This window comes from Molothrus aeneus, chromosome 13 (genome assembly GCF_037042795.1).
Source record: "Molothrus aeneus isolate 106 chromosome 13, BPBGC_Maene_1.0, whole genome shotgun sequence".
Lineage (NCBI taxonomy): Eukaryota > Metazoa > Chordata > Aves > Passeriformes > Icteridae > Molothrus > Molothrus aeneus.
The window spans coordinates 8,759,431-8,771,450 of NC_089658.1; the positions used below are offsets into that span (position 1 = coordinate 8,759,431).

General features: G+C 37.9%; 1 protein-coding gene across 2 annotated transcripts in view; it reads right to left on the reverse strand.

Moving 5' to 3' along the window:
• Positions 1 to 681: 681 nt before the first annotated feature.
• The window catches only part of SCG3 (secretogranin III), a 28,036-nt gene continuing 16,697 nt past the window's right edge, over positions 682 to 12,020 (reverse strand). The window contains exons 9-12 of one of the 2 annotated variants that reach the window (XM_066559154.1): positions 10,781 to 10,864; positions 10,051 to 10,179; positions 8,030 to 8,098; positions 682 to 3,903 (exon numbers count right to left, since the gene is read on the reverse strand). In XM_066559154.1, coding sequence (XP_066415251.1) covers positions 3,785 to 3,903; positions 8,030 to 8,098; positions 10,051 to 10,179; positions 10,781 to 10,864 — 401 coding nt within the window. In that variant the 3' untranslated portion in view covers positions 682 to 3,784. Of the gene's footprint in view, positions 3,904 to 8,017; positions 8,099 to 10,050; positions 10,180 to 10,780; positions 10,865 to 12,020 lie in introns of both variants that reach the window. The other variant, XM_066559153.1, reaches the window with a different exon arrangement.

Below are 12,020 nucleotides of genomic sequence, written 5' to 3' on the forward strand. Positions count from 1 at the left end.
TGCTTGGGAAAACAAACATTGCCACTCTGAACACCCCTTCCCCTTCCTCCTCCTTCCCCAGAGGAAGAGCATGGCACACTGAGCACGGCACCACATGGTCTGGTGTTGTCATCTTATTGCAAAGCTCCCATACCTTCTCAGTGATTTCTCATGGGTAGTTCCTCACAGCACAGCCAACAAGCCCCAACTCTCTCCTCACCCAGCTAACCCACTCTTGTACAGCACTCATCCTCACTGGACACAGCTGTGGCCTGTTAAGGGCAGGCCTGTTCCTAATCTTTGATAATTAGTGCAGCTGCAAGCCCTCAGGGGTGAGATTACCTTCTGCACTATCTTTATTTTCTTACATTCTATTCCCCCACTGTCTGGGACATCCCCTGGTTAGGGTTAGGTTTGGGTTAGGAGATGGGGATCAGGTTTGGCATAGGGTTTGTGTTAAGGAATTTGAGATCAGCTGTCCTGCATGGGTCCCCTCCCAGCTTCTTGTGCACCCCCAGCCTCCTCATAGGTGGGGTGAGGAGCATGAAAGGCCTTGGCTCTGTGCAAGCTCTGCTCAGCAGAAACGAAATCATCTCTGTGTTATCAACACATTTGTGTTTCTAGCACAGATCCTAAATATAGCCCTACATTGGCTACTGTGGAGAAATAAACTCTACCCCCACCAAAAGCAGCACACTAATGTAGCTTGTAGTAAAGTGTTTAATAAAGTACAGTATCAGAAACAATAGCCTATTAGAAAAGCTGAAAAGGTGAATACCATATATATTGTACTTATTACATTTTCAGTCATAATTTAGAAGTGAAGGATTTCTGAAGGATCCAGCAGAGATAGAAACAACACAGAAAATGATTTTTGTCAGTTTTGAAACAGATATGTGCAGTTGTTGAAAATACCTTTCTTACCAGGAAGAAAGCAAGCACTATGATTTACTAATTATGGCTAAACACACAGCAGTGCATGTCAAGTTGTAATGTGCTCCAGGTGTTCCCTGCAGAATAAGTACTGATCTGTGATGCAAGTTGAAACTTGCATCATTGGTTTGATTTTATCTTGGGTAAGTCACAGCCCTTTAGGAATGCAGGGTGATTCATCAGGCTGGCTGTGTTTCACTGTCTGTTCTGAAAAGTGTGAGGTACAGATAGATGTTCATTCCATGTACCAGCAATGGAACCAGCATTTGAAGCATTCAAGGAACAAGTTTAGTGGCTTGGGCAGGATGGAAATTGGATTTAGTTTGAGGAACCATAGCTTGATTTCTGGTCCATCTGTCAGAGGCTTGCCCTGTTCTCAGCTACTCATCAGGCTGCTCCAGTTATCTCCACAGGTACCCCCAGGGATGCACAGCAGCAGGGTAAGTACAGAACAACTCCAAGAATGTGCATACTCTGAAGTACAGTCAGGGCATACACATTGTTGGGTTTTTGTTTTCCTAAGTTATGCCACTCATACTTTGTTCAAGCTATAAAATTTGCAAAACTGAGAGGTTAACAAATATCACCACACACTGTTCATAGTCACTGGTCACTACTTGATGACATCTGCCCTTTAGTACCAGACTTGTGAGAGGATGAAGTAAGAAACTAACTTCCAATGAAAACTGAAATTATTCTTATACTACTCATCATGTAGACAGGAGAAGGAAATTTGAGGTCTTTTTAAAAGTAGTCACTGGAGAAGGACAGTTTGTCCTTTTTGTTTTTTCAAGTGCAGATCCTAGGTCACTGCCACTTCCCTATCTGTAGAGATCTATGGTTAGTTACCATCCTCCTGATTTCTGTCATAAATCTAAATTTGGGAAACAGTTTGCTTTTCCCACGTGATGGTCACATAAGAAAGGAAGTCAGAAGCTGTTGCAGAATGCAACTGAAATCTACAGAGACATTAAGAAATTTGGATCTTTGGGAACAATAGCAAATGATAATAAACAAACAAGAGGGTTTAGATGAGAACAAATGCACTGATTTAAAATAACATTAATTCTTTTTACCTGATTTTTTTCTATAGAGTTTCTAAGGGACTATTTGTCAGAGGAAGCTTACATTTTTGAATATGGTTTTTACCATTAGTGACTGATACTGCAATTCAGTGATTCATGTCAGGATGTGTATGAGCAGGCAGTGATGATGTATTTTGTAGAAGCTAGAAAACATTCACTGGCTTATGTTTCATCAGTTTGCAAGGAGTTATGCTGTTACACCTCAGTGCTATCACATTCACTTAATGCTGATTATCAATAATTGATAATTTACGTTGACAATTTACATTTTGCAGGGATTCCAGAGTTTACTTCAGCTGGCTGAGAAACGTTGCTCAAATCTCCTCCTCTTTAATCTCCAGCTGTGAGGAAGGAAATGACCCAAGGAGTGACTTAACACTTACAAAACTTTGTGCTGTGCAGGCGGTGCTCTAAGTCAGTATCTCCATTCACTGGTCTGCATCAGATAATATTTTTTAACTGTATCAATCTCAGACATATCTTAAGATTTAAAAAATATCAGAGAAGGGATAACCTCAGTAATGAATGAAGAATCTGTAAGTAAAGAGTACAGGGCTTTCCTGGAGTTCCTCTACTCAACTGAGTCTAAGGCCTTACATGGGATTCTGAAATTTACCTTTCTAAATGCTTCTTTACCTTTGATCCTTTGATATTGCTTCGTTAGTTCTTCATACATCAAGTTATCCACTCACTTTAAGGTAAAAGACCTCATAAACCATTCTTCCAAAACTTTGTTAGTTGAGGAAGAAGAATGAGGATGACATTTTTGGTTTTGTTTCTTTGGGAAGTACCAAATTCTTGGCTAATGTTAGCATATATAGGCCAAAAAAAAAAAAAGTTTTTCTCCAAGATAATACTGCTCAGCACAGAACAGAGGTCAGTCATCAGACCACAGCCTTGATATTCAGAGATATTGAGATACAATAGATTCTTTAAGTTTTTCTGAAAAGCAGAGGCCCTGTTCCTAAAAGAACATCTCTAGTTGCAAACTTCCCTTTCCATACAAAATGACTTGAATTGCTTTCTTATTTTTTTTCTTTAGAGAAAACAATGGCTATTTACACTTGCTATCAGGATATTCACATCAGGAATTCAACTAATTATGCATGCACAATCATCAAATGGTGCAAAGAGAATGTCCACACATGCTGAAGAAGAGAATATTCTTCTAATATGGAAGGCAATTGTAATGTCTAAGATTTATCAATTAGCTAAGGACACTACAGTCCACATTACAGAATACTACATATAGAAATAAAAAAGGATAAAAAAAAGTGTTAGTATTTAAAACCGAAATAAATGAATATAAAATAATATTAAGATTAATGAAAACTTTATAGGTAAATTATTTTCAAATACTTTATTTAGAGAACTATGAACTATTTTCTAATAATGCCCCTTTACATAGTTGCATCTATAGAAAGCTTGTTGAGTGAAAGCAAAAAATGTAGCATTAAAAGAAATTTCCATCAGAAATGATTGGTTTAGCTACAAAAGTAAACCAAACATGAACAATAAATCAAAGAGAGCATTACAGAAATATTTACCTTATCAAATAGAAATTCAGTGTCAGAATTTGGTGTTTAGGGTTGATTTGTGAATGTAGGAAAATACAGTATGCAGAAAGTGAATGGAGCACTACAGCTCTTCATTTCTGTCTAGACTTGTCAGTACAATGTAAACAGAGCATTTCTAATGATATCCTCAAATTAACAGATCATAAGTCATTGAGCCAGGAGTGGGGGAAACTAGACTAGATTCCTACGGGTTTGGCAGTCACTACCGCTTTACAGGCTGCCATAGATGCGTTTAATGACATCAGCCTCCTCCTTGTCCAGGATGCCCTTGTCCACATAAGCATCAGCTTGCTGATCAATGAAATCTCTCAGCTTTGAAAGATCATAGTCTGAAAAACAAGAATTCATTTGCACAATGAGTCATTGCCATTATACTGCTTCACCTAAGAAACAATGTCATTGTAAATTTTATCCAACCAGTGCACTTTATCAAACATGAAGAGAGTTCTCTCTAAGTGCATCTTGTGAAAACATAAAAAACCCCAAAATATCTGCACAAAGTCTTTTTACACACCACAGTGCTTTTATTATCCAAGAGAAATAATCATCTCTTGCTTTTGATTGATTACTATCAAATGTTAAAGCAAGAACATTTTCCAGTCCAGGGATTTAATGTTCTAGTCTGCACAGCAAAAGCTGTTGTGCCCTATTATTTTCACAACTGTCATGGAATCAAAAGAAAGTACTAAATAGACTGTTTCCAGTTGAAATCCCAGTAAAATTCCCACTTGCTACCATTGCAGTGGAAATGAAAGCAACTCCCTGAAAATAGATCAAAATAATACAATTATTTACCTCGATACAGAACATAATATTCTGGTTTGAAAACTACTGCAGTGAGCAGCCTTTGTGACAGTGTTAGTGTCAGTTTTTGACAAGCTTTCTCTGTCAATCTGCAACAGAGTGCTGCAAGATCCTTCCTCCTCTTCCAATAGATGAGTGCATCTATGCAGCCTGGTTCACACCATATGCATTAAGTAGACTTTTCCTGTGCTGGAGAACATCACTATTTTCCATGAAAAGAATTCTACTGCAGAGCAATTTTTCAAATAACATAGAAAGCAAACCTATTGTGACTCTGGCAGCACATTCAGTATATTCACATATAAACACAATAAAGTTTCAGTTACATAATTAGCTGGATAAATGTAAAGCTTAATTTCTTAGAATCAGAAGAAGAACATCAATACTTTAAATGTTCATACTAAGATAAATGAATTAGCATCTTTCACAAGAATGAATAAATTCTGAATTTTTCAGTATAAATTACTTATTCCACAGAGCCTTCAGAATACATTAAAACTGATTTTTCAATGTCCAATGTATAATATCACACAGCAGTATGTAGAAGAACCTTTTTTCAAACTGTGCATTCTTAACAAAATAGACAATAATGAATTTGTGGTTTTTTAGGTTTCAAAAATTGACCAAAACAGGATAGAAATAGAAAGATATTAAGAAGAAAATTGATGCTTGTGACCATTTTTATAAAAGCATAAGGCAATTTCAAATGAGTAATACAGAAAATTTATATTCAACATTTCCCACTCCTGCAGAGGTGTCCTCTCCATATCTGAGTTAGCAGGAATTTTGCCATTTGCTGCACTGAGGGGAGGATTTCCTCTCTGCTCTGTTACTGTCATTATTCACAAGAATGTAACCTGCTTGTGTCTCCATCCTGTATGAGTAACAGGGACAAACAGTACTGAGCAATTCTGTAACTGGGATGAGAGATTTTATTCATCTTGACAGAATGAGAGTCTCCATTGAAAGATACCAAGGAATGGAAATGAATGAAGAACAAATACTAAATTAATTTAATATCCACATTTTTCAAATTAAAGTATATGTGCTTATTTTACTTCTAGAATACTTTTTCTAACTCTAAGATTATTATGTGGAGATGTGAAGGTTTAATTACTAAACATCCTGTATGGGATTATAACCATTATGATATTATCCAATTCGGGCTAATTTGTATATCTCACAGCAATTTAAATTGGGTTTTTTTCTAGAAATTGATAGCTGCCAATTTCTAATACTTATTTAGAATCTATTGTAATTGGAAAAATTAGCTTTGCATGCTGATTCACTGCCACAGCGCAGCATTACATGGAGCTGTGAAACAGCTCCAGTAAATGAAGAGAACTCTTATTTGCAGATTCAGATCAAGCCATTTGCCATTGTAATTAATGATAGGATTTACTTTCATTTCTAAATGGCTGCTGTTAGTGGTGTGAAGCTCTGAAGGACCTAAATGTTTGTTGAGCAACCCTCTCATGCTCTTTGCCTGCATTGGTTAAATGCTCAGCTCTGCAATGGTTTCAAGCACCAGGCCAGGTCTGGGAGATGTGAAGGACAGGCCCATGGAGTCTGTAGGCTGTAAACAGGCAAAACCAAACTTTGGACACAAAAGGCAATGAGCCCAAAATCCAGGCTTCTGACATGTTTATCTTTAAATCATCCCAGCCCCTCAAGCTTACTAGCCTCCTTAATAGGCAATTGATACTTCCAAACTGCAGAAATGCAAATCAACATTTCCAGGGTTATTACTCATTGAATGAATAATATCTACTGAAATTCATACAAAATGAAGGACCCACAAACATTTGCTTGAAGTAAACCTAAACCTCTTCAAGGGTATTTGGTGGGTAACCCAATCCATGAGTAGGGCTGGGAAAGTCTGGCCATTTTAATACATGAATTACTTTGAGAATTGCTTTTCTGCCAGCCCCAAGGTGCCAGCTGGAAGTGGAGAAATGATTGATGAGCACAGCAACACCACCTAATCTTGCACTGAAGAAACACTGCAATGCATTTATAGTTAGATAAGCTTACCCTGACTGTACTTTTAACATCATCCATGGGGAACTGAATTAGCATTTTACAAAAATAAAGAGTATGAAAAGGCACAATAAAGATGATGTATCAGAAGAGTAAGAATACTATTCTAATTTTGTCATAACTTGCACTCACTTTAAGGCTTATTTCCATTGCCAGAGGACAATAAAGATATTTTAGTGCAAATGAAAATCCATCTACACAGATATATATATATCTTCATGCATTCACAGGCAGATAAAATGCTATTGATCTGCAGTCACAGCCATTTTCAGACTGCAGCAGAGCAGAAGAAAGATTACTACAAAGAGGAGCAAGGGGCTGCTCAGGCAGTATGTGGGATACAGAGATAAAATCACACATGATGGAGATCTAATTACATCAATGAGTACACTGCTAAACAGAACCATTAATTAAAATTGGCAGGAAAACTCTTGAGCAAATATGTAGCCCTGCTGCTAACTGCCATCCCTGCCATTGTGTGGAAGTGATTTGAGAGATGGGAAGGTTTTTTTTATAGTCTTTCCTATTACAGATTCTGTACAGAAAAATGAATGTGTTGGGCTGCAGGCATGCACTCATCTCTGAAATGGAATTCACACACACTTCAACTCACAGAGAGGATGGATAGATGACCCAGGGCTAATCTCATCTCAGATCACCCTCTGCTTGGCTGCTGCAAGAAGGATCCTTCTCACCAGGCACCAGTCATAGCCCAGGGACAGATCCCCTGGCCAGGAACCTTCACTTCCAGAGCAGGCCATGGCAGAACACACAGCCAGGGCAGAGAACAGGGATGGGAGGCTGGTTTTATGTAAGAACTTGAGGGAAAAGATGGTATGGAGGAGGAGGAGGAATAAAGGTCTGTGAGAAATAAAGGAGAAATTGTGCTGCTGTTCTGTCCCTGCCGGCAGCTCTCACACAGCCCTGCCTCCGAGGAAGAGGCAAATGCTGGGACAGCTGGTGAGCAAACCCTGTGCAGCTGCTTCAGTCACTGCTCCCTTCTACACAGCTTTGCATGTGAGAGCTACAAGCCATTTGAGTTGATCTGGGCAGTAATCCAAGGTATTACAGGGCTACTGACATAAGTTTGTATCTCAACTGTTCCTGCTTATGGAACCAGACTTGTTGCTGTTGGTGCAGGCACGATGGCCAGATGCACTGAGCTCCTCTAGACATGTCCAGACATTTCAAATGCATCTATCTCACCTACAAAGTCATAATTAAACAACATGATGAGCTAAGAAATGAAGCACTAGACCAAGCTGGCACAGCTGCCTGGTGACAGGCAGCCCACCATGACTGTGTGGACAGCACATGAGTGACTCCCTGCTGCTCAGTCTCTCTGGGTTTTGTGGCCAGTGCCATTCCACCCAGTTTACATTAATCTACCTTAGTTCACTATTTATGTTCATTGGCTTAACTTTTACCTGACCTGTATTATTTAACTCTAACACCACTAACGATCACTATAATCTAGACAAGCACGGTTTCACATTCCTATTATTTAAGGTATAACACAAGTTATACAACACAATATAAATTACTTGCTTTTTAATGCATATGGTGCCCACCCCAATGTCAAGACCTTTTACTTCATACCTTCTTTGTTACCTTGTTTATTGTGTTTCTTCAGCCATTCTATGTTCTTCCTGATTGCTTCCAAATATGCCTCAGATTTCCCTGGAGGAAAGGATGAGAGAGAAATCAAGCACTTACATCAATGATTGATGCAGCTTGCTTAACTGGGTGAAGTTGGTCACAGCAAAGGCAGATTAAAACTATTCTTAGTTTCTGTTTAAAACCTGAGTCCTGTCAAACTCAGTCAGGCAAAATTCCCAGAGATGGTTAGCAGGTGTTGCCTGTGCAAGATTAGTCATACACAAACCTTGGATCATGGTTTTTCTGATCTTTATACATAACTTTTGGTGGCATCCACAGAAACTGCATATGTAGATTAAAAACAACCTGTAGCTTTTTGATCATCATAACTGTTCAGCAAAGAAAAAGCTGTTGAGATAGCAAGGAATGACTTAGTTAGGGCTGAGAGCTTTCAGTATCAAAACTCCTCCATACAGTAGTACTAGCAGCATACAACAAACCTAAAATTGTAACATTTTGGAAAGACAACTTGAAATGTATTTACTGAGGAAAAATATTAAAATTACTATGATAACTCCTTGTTATAGCTGAAATTTAAAGTGACAGCTATTTTTGGACCAGAAAGCACACAGGACACAATTAGTACAAGGATTACCTAATAAGGCCCCTAGGAAAATATTCCAGCTAATGGATTTTGAATTCTTAGCTTGGCTGGAGCTTTATTGATGTAATGTTCTTACATTTGTCAGGAATAAAAAACATGGTGTGATCAGTGTGTAGAAGGTTACTATTGCCAGCTATGCATGTCTGCTCCTGTTAGTAAATGGATACAGTATTAGATACACCCTTATTTTTGAGTTGGCAGCACAGTAACTTTACAGTAAGTTAAGCAAGGGCATTGCATGATGAGATAAAGAAAAAATACTGATCCAATTAGAATTTCTAAAAAGCTATTGGGCTGAAGATAAAAGAAAATGACCTGAACCAAACTGAAATGACAAACCTTCAAGAGACAAGCAAAATGTGTTATTTATCACTTCCTACCAAAAAGTGCTGAGATAACTTTTCTTTACTGTGAAAGACAGCCATCTTGAGCTATTTTCCTCTTCCATGTTGAAATAAATAAGCTACTGGAAAAAATGCCACCTTCCCTCTGTGAGTGCACTGCCCACAGAGCTGAACCAGGTGACTGATGGACTACAATCTACTGCAGTCCTGATGTCTGCCATTTATTACTGAGCAGCCTGAGTGAAAACACTGCATTCCAAAAAGTAAGAGCATCAGACAGCACTGGTGCAAGAGAAGCAATTTTGTTTAACCAACTGATTGCAAAACACTGATATTTATGCTGTACCCTTTGCACTAAGAACTCACTGAAAGGTTTCTGCACCAGCAAACATTCTCCTTCAAGAGTTCAGCACAATAAGGAGGCATGATGTCCCCTGCAGATTTGTTTTCAGATAGAGTAGCTGATTTGCACCCAGGAGACTTCAGCCAGTACAGTGTAATTCATGCTGAGGCATGACAAAAATAACTGTACTACTGTACTACATTTGCTTAGGGAGACACTAACTTACTGTAATGTTTTCAATGTTACATAAAATAGGTTGATTACTGATAACCTTTAACCTCTGGCAGTGGGAAATGTAAAATGTATCACTGCAGAACTCCTCACTGCCTTTGAGTACCAGCTTGCTCTAACACAAACTATAGAAATCAATGGGCCTGCTCAGATATTGAATATTCTGGCCATCCTGAAAAGCCACAGATGCAAAGAAGCAAAATTTCTTTGCACTACTGCATCAAACTGCATTTCATACTGTTCCAAAGGGGTCTGTGAATTCTGGGAATGTCTGCTCAGCAGTAGTGTCGTATGTTTAAAACTTGGCAGATAAATACAGTTCTGAATCAAGCTCTTGTGTGCTGACTCCCAGTGACTATAGACTGAAGATATTTGTGCTAACACCATGGCAAATCAATACCAAAGAGAAGAAAATACTCCAATCACTTGGAGGAAAAGCGATATTCTGTACCTCTGGATTCTTCACTGTTTCCCGCTGCATTTTGTCCTTCATTTTTTGTAGAATCCTTTGAAACTTCATATTCCTTTTCCATTTTAGCTGCTTCTTCCTTTGTACTGTCTGCTTCTTCACTGCTCTTGTCTAAAGAAACAACAAAAGCAAAGAATTTTGTATCAAATGCCCAGGAACATTTCCCAATTACATCAATACAATCTTGGCAAGTAAAGCATTTTGATTGCTGGTTGAGGAAGAGCCTCATTGGAGCCTGTCCCAAAGTGCTTCCTAAAGGTCATCTCTACTCCAGACCTCTGGAAAGAGGAATGCTTGCTTCTGCTCTCACAAACAATAGCTGAATACAGGTGACTGCAATGCAAAGGCACATTTCTTTGTGCAGAGAAAAAAATCTGTGAAATTTGCATTTGCAACATTCAAAGTCGACAAATAATGCTTTCTCATTATTATTTTAATCTTAAAAAGCACCGATACAGCTTGCTTTTGTATATGTGTAACATCTGGACTCCAGTGAAGAAAAAGAGAGTGAATACACTTCTCAAAGACTGGGCAATTAAGTGAAAATTTCTCTCTTGTTGTGTGCTTGGACAACCAAGCTATGGCTTGGTACAGGTCCTTGAGACACTGTGGCTTTAACAAGCAGTCTGGCTGCCAAAGCAATTAGCATACTTTTAACTGAAAAGGTTACAAAAAAGTGTTATTCCAGAAAAGAAAATTGTAGACCAAGTACCTGCTGTTAGTTTTGTCCTGGTTTTAGTGGAAGGGTTCTCAAGCTTCTTCTTTGTCTGCTCAGCTATCATTGTATCTAAGTTTTCTGGAAATCAAGGCAAAACAAAACCAAACCCCAGTTATTCTCCAGTGGATAAGATGCAGAATCCATACCACATTTTCCCCAACAGCAGTGTGAATGGTAAGTAGAAATCTAAAAGAACAGCCTTCATCCTTGCCCCTGAACAATTAATGCAGAGCCAATGCTACAAGAACAAACAAATATTAAATACTGATCATTTTTATTTAAAAATTAACAATTGAATCATGACAATGTGAGTACCAAATAGTGCCAACATGCATAAAGTCAGTAAAAATGTGCATCATATTCCATATTTCAGTCATGTAAGTCACAAAATACTGATGGCTATCTGTAGCAAATTTATTCTGATGAAAGCAATGAAAGGCTTTAATTAACTTCACAAAAAAGACAAGACTATGAAATATGTGCTTCATCCTGGTGGGAAAACACTATCCCAAACTGCCTGTGTGTCTCAATTTTATATGGTTTCATTAGAAAAAAAAAATCTAGTAAAAGGTTTAAATTATATTTAGATGAAATAAACATGTAAATTGAAGAGATGAAAACAAATACTTTCTTAAGTTGCTGAAGTCAAGCATTTACCTGAAAACCAACTAGACAGCCATAGCCATGTATACAGCTCTAGAAGACTAGAAAATGTATTTCCATGCAAATTTCAGGGCTGAATTCATCTAATTTGAAAGTAAAAGCACCTCTTCATAAAGATGGATGTTTCAGATATAAACATTGTATGGTTATGTGGGAAAAAAAGTCCTTTTGGTACCACACTTGGTAGATATTCAAAATACAGAGCACCTACAACCTGCCACGTTTCCTCAGTCATGTTATGGATACAGTGTAGAATTGTCCTTCCTTTTATTATCTTTTAAAGGTTCAGTTAAACATAGATTCAAAATTTCATACAAACTATCTTGTTGGTGGGTATTTTTGAGAGATTTAGTTTTAAAATTTATCAAAATTCCATTTATATAAACAGCTGAAATATTCAGTGTGTGATGTGGGAACTGTGGCAGAATAGATATAAGGCTAATAATATTTTAAATCATATTTTCTGTATAAGGGCAGTATTTTATCCATCAGCTAGCAGTAATTTTTCTATTAGAAAGATACTCAGCACTGAAACCTGAGGAGCAGTTTTTTAGTAAGCATATTTCTCTTT